The sequence below is a fragment of the Haematobia irritans genome, chromosome 4 (genome assembly GCF_050003625.1).
Source record: "Haematobia irritans isolate KBUSLIRL chromosome 4, ASM5000362v1, whole genome shotgun sequence".
Classification (NCBI taxonomy): Eukaryota; Metazoa; Arthropoda; class Insecta; order Diptera; family Muscidae; genus Haematobia; species Haematobia irritans.
In genome coordinates, this window is record NC_134400.1 from 95,515,819 (window position 1) to 95,532,709 (window position 16,891).

General features: G+C 29.4%; 1 protein-coding gene across 14 annotated transcripts in view; it reads right to left on the reverse strand.

The window, feature by feature from the left end:
* Pdp1 (PAR bZIP family member Pdp1) overlaps positions 1-16,891 on the reverse strand; it is a 350,044-nt gene that overhangs the window by 34,039 nt on the left and 299,114 nt on the right. For 8 of the 14 annotated variants that reach the window (XM_075303406.1, XM_075303407.1, XM_075303402.1 and 5 more), the window contains exon 2: positions 1,636-1,677. The exons of the other annotated variants lie outside the window; for them this stretch is intronic. In XM_075303406.1, the coding sequence (XP_075159521.1) occupies positions 1,636-1,677 (42 nt within the window). The remainder of the gene's footprint in view (positions 1-1,635; positions 1,678-16,891) is intronic. 14 annotated transcript variants of the gene reach the window in all.

A 16,891-nucleotide genomic window follows, 5' to 3' on the forward strand; every position in this document is an offset into this window, starting at 1 on the left:
CATTCCGTTTGTAACACATCGAAATATCGATTTCCGACTATATAAAGTTTATATATTCGTGATCAGGGAGAAATTCTAAGACGATATAACGATGTACGTCTGTCCGTCTGTCTGTCTGTTGTAATCACGCTACAGTCTTCAATAATGAAGCAATCGTGCTGAAATATTGCACAAACTCGTCTTTTGTCTGCAGGCAGGTCAAGTTCGAAGATGGGCTATATCGGTCCAGGTTTTAATATAGTCCCCATATAAACCGACCTTGGGCTTATAGAAATCGTAGTTTTTATCCAATTTGCCTGAAATTTGAAATCTAGAGTTATTTTATGACCATAAAGAGGTGTGCCAAAAATGGTGAGTATCGGTCCATGTTTTGGTATAGCCCCCATATAGACCGATCTCCCGATTTTACTTCTTGGGCTTATAGAAACCGCAGTTTTTATTCAATTTTCCTGAAATTGGAAATCTAGAGGTATTGTAGGACCACAAATACGTGTGCCAAAAATTGTGAGTATCGGTCCATATTTTGGTATAGCCCCCATATAGACCGATCTCCCGATTTTACTTCTTGGGATTATAGAAACCGCAGTTTTTATTCAATTTACCTGAAATTGGAAATTTAGGTTTTTTCTATTTTTGACAAATTGTTTCGTTTGTATGGTTATCAAAAATGAGTATTTAAAATTTTTTGGCATCATAATTTATTAAAATTTTAACAATGTGTTTGGTTTTTTTTCTTGACACATATTGTGTACGTTCGTTTCCAACTCGACAAAAAAACATGCAGTGACTTGCATTTCGTAATGGAGGACCCAAAATCCAAGTCTTTCATTTGAAATACGAAAGCAAGCCTTCGTGCGATATACACAAACTCAAAAATAGTTTGCTTGGATCCAAAGATTTTGACCTACAATTAAGGATTTTGGTACTGAATCCGAGGCAAAAAATGCGGTTTCTTTAAAATAAAGAAACTTGTTGGGGACCTATCTACCCTTAAATCTCTAGGATCAATAAAATTTAAATTAATAGTTCTAAATTTAATGAAAAAAATTGAAGCAAAGATTATAAACTTTCTTTTTATAAAATTAATTTTTATTAAAATAGAAAAGGCCTCGAGCTTGAAAACCCCTTAATTTATTATTATTTTTTGGTAGAAAATGACACGAAAATCACAGAAAAATTAATAACTTTCTTTTCATTACAATTTCATTAATTTAATGAAATTTGTCCTCAGTATTGTTTAAATTGCGTGTCCAAAAATTTAGGTTACATAATCTTTCATATAAGGTCTATATATTTTTCATGCAGGAGCAGGACATTAAGTTTTTTTCACGGTTTACAAGAGTTATGGATAAAAAAAATATAATTATTCTGTTTTGGAAAGCATCACATTTTATCATACTGCACCGTTGATAGAACAGACGCGTCCTACCCTATCCTATAATTTTTCAATCCTCCCTAATATACCCGTTCTTAGGTGGATATAATTCATGCATTTTTTAAGAAATGAATTTTTGAAAAAAAATAAGAAAATTAATAAAAAATAATTTAAAACAAAACTAAAATTTTGCAGGAGAAATATTTAATGAATTCTGCAAATTCGAACATACAAACATAAAATTAAAGTAAAAGAATTACCGTTTGTTTTGCAAATGAACCCCAAAAATGGAGATTTCCTGCCTGGAAAACAAAAAAAGAGAAAAAATTGAAGAAGAAAAATTAAAGGTAAAAACGAGAAAAACAAGGGCGAAAGATAACAAACATCTCATCTTTTCTGGTGGTTTGACGAAAAAAAGCAAGGCAACACTCAAACGAAAAAGAGAACAAACAGATTATGTTGCTGGCAAACAAAATGATTTAATTTTTATATGAAATGGCCTTTGATGATGCTAATGAGCATTGTTAGGGATTAGATCAGGCAAATGTTAATGAAAACTGGAAAAAGAAACAAAAAAATATGAAAAGAGAAACAAAACAATAACGATTAACACAAACAAAAAATATAAACCAATGATTTTTTTTGGAGACACGCACTCTTACCAACGGGCAACTAAAAAGAGTTTTTTGAAAACAGCGTTATACTTTTACTTTTAATAACACTTTCACTATAAACTCACCCCGACACGGAAACACCATCAAAATGAAATGAATAAAACAAAAAACGATAGTGGCAAGAGATGCTTAAAATATTGTTGAGATAAGCTAATGCTTTAGCTAGAATGTCATTAATATTCATACACGGAGAAAACAAAAACGTTTCTATATGACATCGTTACTATTCACACTCGAGTTGTTGGCATTTGGCCCCAACATTCCAGCAAAAACAGCGTAGCCAAAAAAGGAATGAACGAACATATTCTTTTTGAATCCTAAATGCAAATGAATTTTACATGGGTTTGTCATAGGCCACATTCGTTCTTCAGATCTAATGTTATTTTAGTATTTCGGATTTCATTTAAAAAAAGGACAATTAAAAAAAAATAAAAGTTGTTCAAAATGTTCGACTTTATCTCTTTGTAAAAACGTAAATACCACGTCTGCCAAGAAATGGATCGGTACTATTTTCAAACATTTTTTTTAATTTCCATTATTTTATTTCATTCTGTAGATAATTGTATAAGAAACAATTTTTGTGCAAAGTCTGGACAACCCACCAAAAATACTGGAAGTTTTTTTACAAACATTTCTTTTTAAGTTGAACCCGAAAAAGGAAAGTTCTTTTAAACAAGGCTATTTGGCGTTTTAGGGTTTTAATAAAACAAATAAATAAAGCAATGAAAACAAAATTAAAAATTTGACTCCAGCGGATATTTGAAGATTACAAAAAGTCTACCTCGAATGTCCACGTGGCCAGGCAATAACAATGCCTAATGCTGAGTTCAAAAATTTGATAAGTGATGACAACACTATACCATTGTCCGCCAAGGAATTAGAATAGATTTTAATTTGGCGGCACACCGCTAGTCGTCTCGGATTTTGGTCTTCTTATAAGATATACACTAAAACAAGGGTGATGGACCATTTTATTTCTAAAGAAATTTTTTTCAAAATTTTATTTCTATAGAATATTTTGTCAAAATTTTATTTATATAGAAAATGTTGTCAACATTTTATTTCTGTGGAAAATTTTGTCAAAATTTTATTTCTATAGAAAATTTTGTTAACATTTTATTTCTGTGGAAAATTTTGTCAAAATTTTATTTCTATAGAAAATTTTGTTAAAATTTCATTTCTATAGAAAATTTTGTTAAAATTTTATTTCTATAAAAAATTTTGTTAAAATTTTATTTCTATAGAAAATTTTGTCAACATTTTATTTCTTAGAACATTTTGTCAAAATGTTATTTCTATAGAACATTTTGTCAAAATTTTATTTATATAGAAAATGCTTACAACATTTTATTTCTGTGGAAAATTTTGTCAAAATTTTATTTCTATAGAAAATTTTGTCAAAATGTTATTTCCTTAGAAAATTTTGTCAAAATGTTATTTCTTTAGAAAATTTTGTCAACATTTCATTTCTATAGAAAATTTTGTCAAAATTTTATTTCTATAGAAAATTTTGTCAAAATTTTATTTCTATAGAAAATTTTGTCAAAATTTTATTTCTATAGAAAATTTTGTCAAAATTTTATTTATATAGAAAATTTTGTCAACATTTTATTTATATAGAAAATGTTGTCAAAATTTTATTTCTATAGAAAATTTTGTAAATTTTTTTATTTCTATAGAAAATTTTGTCAATTTTTTTATTTCTATAGAAAATTTTGTCAGAATTTTATTTCTAGAAAATGTTGTCAAAATTTTATTTCTATAGAAAATTTTGTCAAAATTTTATTTCTATCGAAAATGTTGTCAACATTTTTTTTCTATTTATGAATTACCTCTTAGTGGGACAGGAATAGTCCTACAAGAATACTACAAATATACACAAACAATAAAAGATCTACCATTTTTGGTAGAATACTACCAACTGTGGCAACTGTGCTCACAACTCACGTGCACAGCTCTATAAAGAGTTATGCCAATCCAAGTGTTCTCTAATTTGTTGTGTTTTTAATACCATCTTTTATCTTTTCTCATTTTTGTTATGTTCGTTTTTTGCTAATTTTGGAGTTAACAATTTACATAACTTTCTTACATTTATATCTATACGCATAAAATATAAGCTCTTTGTTCCAAGTTGTTGTATATCAATGTTTAAAACAACATTTTGTATTTTTTATTTTTCTCTCTTTCTTTATTTTCTTTCGAATGGTGTTGCTATAAAACCTTCTGTAGTTTTAATCTGTTTTTTTTTTTTTTTTGTCACAGCTCATGGTTCCCAGTTTTTACTTTCATTTAATAAGAACAGCTATGTGCGATGACGATGGTGATCAGCTCACGTTGGTAAAGTGTGTAGTTTCTATATTATGGCGTTTGACATGACCACTCACATGGGACTACCCTAACATGGTTTATGATATTGCGATTTTTTTTTGCTAGAAGCTCTAGATATTTTGTTTTTTTGGAGTCTCGTCATTGGTATTGAGTGATGACAAAGATTGATAGATTATACAATAACATTTTTTTATAAATATATTTAAAATTATGTATAAAATTTAAAACAAAAATGTTTAATAAATTTCGTTAAAAAATTGCAATAAGATGAAATAGTTAGCATGCCCGCCTTATATACAAAGTTTCGTGGGTTCAACCCCAGTTTTTAACCAAACATCAAAAAGTTTTTCTGCGGTGGATTATCCCCTCTTAGTAATGGTGCCGACATTTCTGAGTGCTTCAAATCTGTTGGTATGCCCCTGGCTACCTGTAAGCTCATACTGCGTGAGAAGGCTGTTATGATGGCGTATGTCCGATAGGAGAATTGTAAGGATTGCAACGACACTAAGCAAATATGGCCAATCTAAACTTAAACCGCACCCTAGATATGTTAGTATTTTCAAGACGCCAGATATTACTCCTGATATCTGCTATAAAGGGTCGCTGCCTGATAGGCGATTTTGCAAAAACTATTGGCGCGAAGTATAATGACTATTGTATGAGCTGTCATGATGCGGAGGAAAAGGAATCAATTAAACACCTCTTGTGTGAGTGTCCTGCATTTTGTGTAAGGCGTACGCGAATGTTAGGATTATAGAGCTTTCTATTACTGATGGACCTGGAAAAGGTTATCTTAAGCAGTTTCATAATGTTTTTGGAACAATTTGGAAGAAAATAATCGAGTATGTTCAGCGGTTAAAACTAGAAGTGCCCATATGTAATAGGTACTTTTAGTTAATGTGCTATCACAATGAACTAAATAGTCTAAGTGAGCGTGAAAATAAATCGGGCTGCCACTTTAACATAACCTATCTAGTCGGACAGATTTCGTTGATAAAAGAGAAGTTCAGTGCAGTGGTATCACAATGGACTGAATAGTCTAAGTGAGCCCGAAATGTTGGGCTGCCTATTATACCTAACTTAACTTAAGATGAAATTTTCAGTAGAAATTAAATGTTAAGACAATTTTCTTGGAAATCGTACTTTTATGAAATATTCTATAACAAAAAAATCAAACAAAAAAAAAAAAATCTAAAAAAAAAATAATATAGGAGAAAGGTTCCATAAAACTTGAAAAAAAATAAAAAGTTTACGAAATTTCTACAGAAGTATACGCAAAAAGAAAGGCTATCTATCTAGCTTTAAATCTAGGTCTTATAAACTTAATATTACACTCAAAAAAAAGGAACACTCCAGGGCACTAAAGCCAATTTAACTCTAATTTAGTAGATGGAAATTTGATAATATTTTAGAAACTTCCTTTGATATGAATAATTTTTGTGAACTAAACAAAGGAAAATTATACACAAACGCAGAAAAGACTCAATGTGGAATGTAGTAAATTTTTACATTAACTACAAAAACAACAACTTGAAAAAATTTTATATTAATAGCTTTAATTAATAGCTTTAATACAAAAATAAAAGTTTTTGAAATGAAATTGTGCCGTAAATAACGCAAAAGTAAAAACTGTTGTCACCAAAATTAATTTTCGAGATAGAAATTTGACATTTTTGCAGATTTACCAAAAAATTTAACTACACTGAAAAAAAGCATGCTCGTTTCCAAAGATTTTGTCTTTACACTAACGATTTTGGTATTGAATGCGAGCCAAAGAAGCGTAGAATTGAAATAAGGGTACTTTTGAGAAACAGTTCTCTTTGCATACTTGATTCTAGTAAATAAATTTTAAGCCGATAGCCTTTGTAGCTAGTGTTTCAATGTTTATTATAGTTTTTAGAATTGTAATAAATAAATAAAATAAATTTTAATTTATTACTTTTTTCATTATTGTTTTCTTCATGGGCCCTCGGTTAAGTTTTAACGACAAGCTTAATTTCCAAATTCAAACTCGATTTCAAGTAGAAATGTTGCTATGTTTCAAGTATAAAACTTCTTTAAAATAAAGTGTTGAAAAAATTTCCTATTTTTAACGCTTTTTTTGCTTTATTATAAAGATACAAAGAGTCAACAAATTTTAAGATGATTGTATTAATTTTGTAGAATTTTTCAGAACTATTAAAGCCAAGTTGATCTTAATCAAAGAAAATTTTCATCCATATAGAGATACCCATTTTTAAGTCGAATCACTTAACTATAAGGACAAAATGACTTTATTGGAAAGATTATCGACTTTTGGACAAGGAAATAAACTTTGTCAGAAAAATGCGTGTTTTTTGCTAAGCAAAATTCGGATTCGTATTTCGAGGACATGAAATCTTTGGTCTCACGACAATATTTTTGTATGTATAGAGAATAATGTGTGCCAAAAAAAAAAAAAAATTCATGTGTTTTTTATTGCGTAGAAGTTTGACGAAACTTTTTTCAGAAATATTCCCCGCTGTTCCGGTTTACGAATTCGCAAAACGAAAAATTTTCCTCAATCGCTAGTTTCAAAAACATAATGATATATAATACGAAATTTTTACATACTATTCTTATGGATAATAAAATTAAATGGAAGAAATTTCTTGGCAAAATGTGAAATGGTTCAAAAGTTATTCCCCCATGTTCCGAAATTCGGAATCGCAAAATTTTCATCTGGTCATAAATTCTTAACCCAGAAACTTATAATTTTAATTCTTGGTAAAATAATTCTCTATAATGAGAAGATCAAATTAAAATTGTATTGGAGTCCGAGAATATCTCTATTTGTTCGTTAAAAGAAAAATAAATTCTTGCGATTTGCGATTCCGAATATCGGAACATGGGGGATTGATAATTAAAACTTTTGCGTTTTGAGAATTCGTAAACCAGAACATGGTGGAATATTTCAACTTCATTTTCTATCGAAATAAACTTTTCAAGCTACACGCAAAGAAAAAAAAAAACATTTGGAAAACGTGTACCGAAAACGTTTTTCTTTTGTTAGAGTTTTTTGAATTGCTTCGAAAATTTTAAACTTTTATCACCAATAAAATTCGTTTGTTACAAAATTTTTATTTTTTCAATAAAAAAAAAGTTATTTTTGAAACAACAACACAGCCCATTTCGTTTATATCAAACACAGTTCTTTTCTGACTTTAGGTATTTAATAAGACACATTTTACAGTTCAAAATTTAATATACTACAATGTAATGTTGAACATTTTTTCGGAATCTTCCGATCGTATCTGGAATATATGTAAAAAACAAAAAAACTTTGGTTGAAGCAGGGATCGAACCCACGACCCTTGACATGCAAGTCGGACGTAGCAACCACTGCTCCACGGTGCCAAACTAAATGCTTGTTTCTGTTAAATAAATTTTGTTTATTCGGTTCGTGGGCGCCGCAAGCTATGCTATATAACTATAACTTATATGGATATTTATCTATTGATAAACCACATAGCTCAGTGGTTAGTGTGTTGGCTTACAAAGTGCATGGTCCGCGGTTCCATTCTCCATCCAGGCAAAAGATAAAAAAATTTTAAAAAATTTATAAAATCGTATAATTTCTTCTACATTGTTGGTATTACAGGAAAAGGTGTTATGAACTAAAAAACCTCGTGGATGTGAGAAAGATGTGGGGGAAAATGCAATTAGCAAGAAAAGAATGTTTTTTTTTGAGTGTGTCTTTATGAAATTGTTTTTACATCCTGGAAAAGAATAAACGTTTATCACAAAATGTATATACTTTTCTTCCAAATACACTTCCTTACAGCGAAAAGGAAATGAGAAACGAACTTTGTTTGTCTAAAATTTCGTTTGGGAGGAAAGAATTATTTGTTTGCGTGTATATTCTAAAAAAATGATGAGAATATTTGCTATAGAAATATATATTATTTCAGTTTTTCTACATTGAAGTTCCACCCAGACCAAAATGTAATTTTTAACAGTGAACATGTAACATGTTTGGCGCAACTATGTTATTTTCTAGGACATTATGTATGTGATTTCGACAACCATTTTAACAAAAATTTTGCGACAAACATGCTACATGTTCCCCCATCCAAAAATATAATTTTGCTCCAGGAGGTGATTATATTCCTTCTCTTCGTGACCGTATGGGGTGGTAATTACATTGCTGGAAGTTTTTAAAAAATATGTTAATTTTTATTGCAAACAATTTATATGTATAATTAGGTATATTTCTTACGAAAACTTTCTTTGGTATTCCAAACGAAATAAAATTGATTTTGGTTTCTGGATTTCGAAAGGTAAATTGCTTCGTATGTTTAATTTCCAGACCAAAAATGTGAAAATACTCATTTCTGATCATCAATGTATTCTCATACAAATGAAACAATTTTTTAAATATAGAAAAAAAAACAAATTCATTCCAATTTGAGTAACGGAAGAGTTCTTCGGAAGAGTTTTCGCACGATTTACAGAACCAGGGTATACTATATTCGTTCGTTCTGTTTTTTTTTTTTTTGAAACAATAAAAACCGAAAACCAAAATTCCAGATTAGTTTATTTGTTTCTGGATATACGTTGTTCGAGTGGCACGCAACATTAACCCCACACTCTCCATTCATAAATATTTATATATTTATATTTAAAACAATCGCAATAAAACTTCTTTGCTAATTATATACAATAACCATTTAACCATCTCAGTGTGTTGGTTTTTGGATGGTTGCTCATCTGATATTGTTTCGTTACTGGTCATTTGTTTGAAATTATGATCTCAGTTGTATATTTTAGTCTATGATCCATAGACAAACTGAAAGTGAACTATTTACGGAGAAACAATACGGAAGAATGCGGAATAAACTTTCACTTTATTTGATATTTAGATTATTTTGGGCTTTTGTTTTTGATTTTCGCAAACTAACATTTGCCACAACCACATCTATATTTGAGCTTGGCAGTCTATTGTATTTTTTTTTCTTTTTGAAAATTTATTAAAGTAATTAATTTACATAGTAAAGTAAAGTAAAAGGGGCTGAACCCCGGTTAGAGCCTACTACACGCACGAAAAAGACTGTTTTTCATATGTTTCGGTGTAAAAATTATATATATGCTGCAAGTAAAAAAATGAATTTGACTAAAAGTTTTTTCTACCAGTGTATGCCTAAGGTCAAACATAATATGTTTGGACCAATCCTGAATATTTAATAAATATGCTTGAAGCATAACTTTGTCATTTCATTTGTAACACATCGAAATATTGGTCTAAAACCGCATAAAGTATATGAATTCTGGGTGCCGTCTGTTCACCCTCAAAAAAAAAAATCGCTTTTTTAACATATGTTCCAAACATATTTTGCAGGAAGCACATATATTATTGGATACTGCCGAAACATTAATATGTTTGTTTTATGTGAACATATTATATGTTTGGAAGCATTTTGAGCCCAAAAATATCATATGCTTGGAAGAATTTTTCCCAAAGACGATTGTGCTCATTGCCTAACATACTCGTAATTTTCACTTCCACGAAATATTTTAGTTCTTGGCACCTTTTTCTGTAAAACAAATAATGTTGAAGAAATTATTCACTTTTATAATTTTTTTAAATTTTACCTTTCGCCTACACGGAGAATCGAACCGAGGACCATTTTTTATATTTGTCCGTCAACTCCTCGTGGACTACTTATTAATAAAGAGGAACTAAACTTTGCTTTTATACATTTTACTGTGTAATTTTTCACTATTTCCTCCTTATTTCATTTTACTGTCCCAACTCTAATGAACCAAGAAAAAAATTGTGCCCATAATGCCAAAATGATAAACAAAACACATGTCCACACATACATAAAATGCTGCTCTCAAGGCGAAAACATATGCTGTTTGTTTTTCAAATATCTATTCTCTTGGTTCCGAATGTCTATTCTCTTTATTCAAATTAAATAATATTTAGACTTAAGCATATCAAATTTTTGGCCTTATCATAAAACAGTTTTCCGAAACAACATACAAGCGGTTTCATAGAAATTGTTCTCTTTTGATTCTTTCGCTGTGTTATGTTGATATCTTTCGTCAACTCTCCCGGTTTCCATCTCTATTTCTTTCTCTATACTCTCTCTGTCGCTTTGAATAAAATATAACAACATATGTATGTTTAGTTGAAATTTGTAAATTTATATATGTTTGCATTCACACATATGATTTTTATGAAACATTCATGCCCCAAACATAATATATTCTAACATATTAATATAGATGTCCCAAACATTTAGTGTTAGTGTAGGAACATTACATGTTTGCACTTAAATATATTGTGTTTAAAAATTGTACCCGAAACACATTTTGTTTATATCGGAACATATGAAAAACATATTTTTCTAACAGTGTTGAAATCAAGCTAACTTCCGAACGAAACCAGGGTTTTATTATGGTGACCAATTTGCCCTTTCTGATATAACGTGTGAAAAATACCTAAATATTGGAACGAGTTATTATTTGGTTCTTTCCATTGTACAAAATACTTACACCCTCAAAAAATCGCTTCTGTAATATATGTTCCAAACATATTTTGCAGGAAGCACATACATTATTGGATACTGCCAAAGCATTAATATGTTTGTTTTATGTGAATATATTATATGTTTGGAAGCATTTTCAGCCCAAAAATACTATATGCTTGGAAGAATTTTCCCTAAAGAAGATTGTGCTCATTCCCTCACATAATTTTCACTTCCACGAAATTTTTTAGTTCTTGGCACCTTTTTCTGTAATACAAATAATGTTGAAGAAATTATTCAATTTTATATATTTTTTAAATTTTACCTTTCGCCTGGACGGAGATTCGAACCGAGGACCGTACAGATTGTAAGCCAACACACTATCCACTAGGCTACGTAGCTGTTATAGTCACCAGTAGACAATTATCGTTATAAGTTACATTTATATAGCATAGTGTGCAGCACCCACGAGCCCATGCAAACATAACATTATTTAACAGAAACATACATTTGTTCGCCACGTGTAGCAGTGGTTAGCATGTCTGCCTTGCATGCCAAGGGTCGTGGGTTCAATCCCTGCTCCGACCGAACACCATTTGTTTTTTAATTTACACATTTATATTTATACTATATTACATGTTTATAATGAAACTTGGAAATGTGTGTTATTAAAGATTTACAGTCAGAAAAGAACAGTGCTTGATATAAACGAAATGGACTGAGCTTTTGGATAAAATATTATTTTTTATTGCAAAAATAACAATTTTGTAACAAAAAACTGTTTTTGGTATAAAAGTTTGAGATTTTGGAAGGAATTCAAAAACTCTAACAAAAGAAGAACGTGGAGTCGAGTATAAACATAACATACATAAATAATTTTATAATATACATATAAATTTATTTAGGCGTGAACATTTGTTTACACACAAAAAAAATTTTTCTGATTCAATCACGAAATTAATTGATCCAATTAATTTTTTAATTGAAATGTCTTCAATCACGAAAATGATAGTATCAATCACAGTTTTAATTGGGCATAGAAAAATTCTTGATTAAAAAATTAATTGATTTCATTACCAAATTTCAATTAATTTTTTAATTGATTCAATTAAAAATTTAATTGATGTTGATTGCAAAACTCAATTAATTTATTAATGAAAAAAGGTAACAGTTTTCAATTACATTCTGAATTGGCTTAGAATTTTTATTTGGATTAAAAATTTATTATTTAAAAAAAATTTTTAATTAAAAATGTAAAAAAATGTTCATCACTTTTTTAACTGACTTAATCTTCCGAATTTGATTAAAAGTTAATTTTTAATTAAAAATTTTAAAATTTTCAATCATTGACTTAATTAATTTAATGTTTCTATCTTGATTAAAAAGTTAATTGTACCAATTAATTTATTAATTGAAAAAAATTTCAACATCAATTAACTATTTAATTGGAAATATTTTGGTGATATTTTTTTCTGTGTACTAGAATTTAACACCATTGCATTTAAAACTTATCGTGTTTTGTACTTAATTTCAATTTTATCTTTAAGGCCGGTATTAAGTTGCCATTATCGCTCTAAAATGACGCTGTGTTGCCTTTTACTTTTCTTTAATAATTCATTTTAAAGAAAATAAACTTTTTCAATTGCTTTAGCTGCAAAACTCGAACTTAATGCCCGCTTTTATATTTGAAGATGTCCGTCAACTCCTCTTGGACTACCTATTAATAGGAACTAAACTTTGTCTTTATACATTTTACTGTTTAATTTTTCACTATTTTTTCATTTTACTGTCTCAACTCTAAAAAGAATATAGTGCCCTTTCGTTATTTTTATGAAGATCCCTTTGTAACTTGTGTATATTTTCCACCGTTTTTTTAATTTCCTTTGCCTGAATATTTTGACTTACTCCTTGTACGTTCCGATTTCTTTTAACAAACCAAGAAAAAATTTGTGCCCAAAATGATAAACAAAACACATGTCCACACACAAACATTATGGGAGATTGACTACTGAGCACATCAAACCATTTACCACATTAGTTTAATACTCGAACCAAACGCGTATACGACAAGTATTGGCATAGCATTAAAATGCAAATAAAAAGAAATTAAGAGCACGAAATAAATTTCCATAAAGGGGAAAATTTAATTTTTTTTGTTGTTGCCTAAAATTTAGCATTGTTTCATTAAGAAAATTACATTTTTCATTTAAAAAATAAAAACGAAAAACAACTAAAAGATTACAAACATGTATTAAACTAATCTGGTAAATGCAACATTTGGTATGACGCAAGCCAGTTTCCTATCTTCCTCAAATCTATAATCTTTGAATAGCTCTCTTTTGATTCTCTCGCCGTGTTATGTGGATATCTTTCGTCAACCCTTCCGGTTTTCATCTCTATTTCTTGCTCTATACTCTCTCTGAATAAAATATCACAACATATATATGTTTACTTGAAATTTGTAAATTTATATATGTTTACATTTACACATATTATTTTTATGAAACATTCATGCCCCAAACATAATATATTCTAACATATTAATATATGTGTCCCAAACATTTAGTGTTAGTTTAGGAACATTACATGTTTGCACTTAAATATATTGTGTTTAAAAATTGTGCCCGAAACACATTTTGTTTATATGGGAACATATGAAAAACATATTTTTCTAAGAGTGTAGAAATACCAAATTTCATGGAACCACAGACATTCAAGGCTAAGCCGACTTAGCGGATAATAGTCATGTCTCTAGCAATTTTAGGATCTGTCTCATTTGGATTCGGAAGTGGGTATCATGGTTACATTTCATATTCTCTGCATAGATAATCATCCACCACAGCCTTTCATAAATAAAAATTTTAATTTGATTTGGGAGTAATGTCCCAATTGACTCTAAGTTTAATTTATGAACTTAAAGAAGTTTGAGAAAATGTAGCAAATCTTTCGCGGGGGTACCACGGTACTTATTTTACTCAAAAAAATAATCCAAAAGGAAAATTTACATCTAATTTATGTTGTTTTTCGTAAATATTATGTAAATCATTTATAATATAAAACCTATCTTTAATATAATGTATGAGCTCGTAGCAATTTAAAACCTGTATTTTTTAATGTATGCAATTTTTTCATGCGCTTTATGAATTATATTATTGGAAAAAATTTTTTAACACTTTTCATAAAATAAATAAATTATTTGAATGAGTTTTGAGAATTAGTGTAAAGTATTTTACAATATTTAAATAACTTTATAAATTCATAACGCCCGTTGAAGTTGAAATTTTAGGTCTCTCTTTTATGCACACCACATTTCCCTATAAAACTCAGTTAACTACAAAAAGAGTTGATTATATGCAAATATCTAAACAGTTTCTGATCCATGTTAGATTTTTTTTAATAAAAAATAATAGCATATACAATGCAATATTCCATTTGTATTTGTTGTTGCACATGCGCATTGAACTACATTCTACGTTTGATGTATTTTAGCTCCAAATACTGTTGCCAATAACAAAGAAACACAGAAAGGCAATAAAGAAAAACAAACGTGATCTGATTTAGCCTCGTTTGATATCAAGGCAACAAAGTTAAGGTGGCCCACAAAAAGAAAACCCCTCATAACAATTGTATCATTTCGTGAAAAAAAACTGCACTTCAATCGAATCTCGTGTTAGCCTATGCCGTTGTCGATTTATGCAGTATATTTGGCCAAAAGTGTATGTACTCTGCGAATGCAATGAGTAGAGTAAAGTAGCAAGTGGGAATTGTTTGATGGCAACGTTATTGTGTTTCTTTGTTCGACTTTTGTTACTACATGTGTGTTTTTATTAAAAAAAAACACACACACACAAAAACAAAACAAAGAAAAAAAAACTATTATGCAACAAGAAGAAAGAAATATTAAAAGAAACTCTCACTCGACCATATTATCAATGATTTTATTGCATTATTTATACACACAATAGAGATGGGGAAACATTTGTATTTCCGGATATATTTCGAACCGGGTTTGATTTTATAAAAATTCCTTAAGAAAAGAAGAACTTTATGTTATTACTAACCAAAGAATTGTAAAGAATATATTCCGTTAAGTCGTTCGCAGAACAATGTCAAGCAGAGAATGAAGTTGCCGGCCATTTTTTGCCAGTCGACGGCGCCTCGGAACATGTTGACTCATCTCGACTCAAATTTAGCCGCTAATTAATCAAAAATATCGGTTTAATTCAGAAAAATGTATTAATAGTTGTCGTATATTTTGTCACAATTTTGAACCTTTCGCCCACAACCAATCAATTCCAAGGTGCTATAATAATTTTGTACAAATTTAGCTCAGAAAATTTTGATGAAATGTAAATTTGATTGTAAGAATGGTTGTACAACTAATCTCATTACCATTCGAATAATTGCAAATTGATTTTATAATGACTAATTGTCCGGCGCCGAAGAGACTTATTTATAACGGATTAGTTGTCAAGCTGCCGTCGCCAGAGGCAAACATTTAGTGTCAGCCGCCGTCGACAAAAATGGGTCGGCTTCATTCTCTGATGCCGAGGATATAAATATTTTTTTTTCTGATTCAATCACGAAATTAATTTATGCAAATAATAATTAATTGAAATTGTTTGTATTACGAAAATTATAGTATCAATCATAGACTTGATCAGAAACAACAAATATGCTTGATTAAAAAGTATATAATTTTTTTCGACACTTTCAACTTAAATTGTAAATTTCGATTTCATTAATTTATTGTATTAAATATTATTCATTTATTGAGTCAAATGAATAGCATGTATACTAGAGTTGTGCACGTGACACGCGTGAATCACGTGAGTCGTGAACAAAATCTGAAGCAACTCTCGTGAATGGGTCTGAAACAAATATGTCGTGCATGAGAAATAAAATCGTTTCGTGAATGTGCGTGAATAAAATTTATGCAAAATCACGTTCACGAAAAAAATCAAGATTTAATTCTTACTCGTATGATAACTGCAATTATTTTAGCTGTCGAACTATATTCTATTCATGAATTTTATTACCTTTGCCCATTCCCGGTTGGAAAATGTCATGAGTCTCGTGAATTTGTCGTGAGTCACGTGAATTGTCGTAGATCGTGCCTGAGTGTGAGTCTTTAAAAATAGTTCGTGCGTATGATAACTGCAATTATTTTAGCTGTCGAACTATATTCTATTCATGAATTTTATTACCTTTGCCCATTCCCGGTTGGAAAATGTCATGAGTCTCGTGAATTTGTCGTGAGTCACGTGAATTGTCGTAGATCGTGCCTGAGTGTGAGTCTTTAAAAATAGTTCGTGCGTGAGTAATGGTTTTCATTTCGTAAATGTGCATGAGTGTGAGTGGCTACCTCACACATTTTGCTTCGTGAATGTGCGTGAGTGTGATTGGAATTTCACTCACGCGCACACCTCTAATGTATACATAAAATAATTATTTCCAAACAAAACTTTCTATTATAATTTAATTGGAAATTTCGTTTTATTAAAAAAAAACTAATTGGGATAATTGATATTTTACCTAAAAATTTAAAAAAAATTCAACCATTTTATTTGCAGACTATTTCAATTTGATTAAAAAATTAATTATATCCGTTAATTTTTTAATTCAACTTCAATCAACTTTTTAATTGGAAATATTTTATTGATATTTTTTCTGTGTATACACACAATTTTTTTTTCAGATTCAATTACGAAAATAATTGGTCCGATTAAATGCCTAATTGAAAATGAAAATGCGAAAATGATCAATCATACAATTAATTCGACATAAAAACTATATATTTGACTTCATTGATTTCTCCGGAACTTTTAAATAATTTTTTAATTTGTTCAATTAAAAATGTAATAAATTTTCGTATCAAAACTCAATTTTTATTATTATTTATTTTTTTGTGATTACACTAGTTTACACTGAAAATGTACATTTTGATCTGCTGAATTCGAAAAAAAATGTAAAAAAAAAATTATGGGGCAGTTTTTGAGATATCCCGTTATTTTTAGTTTTTC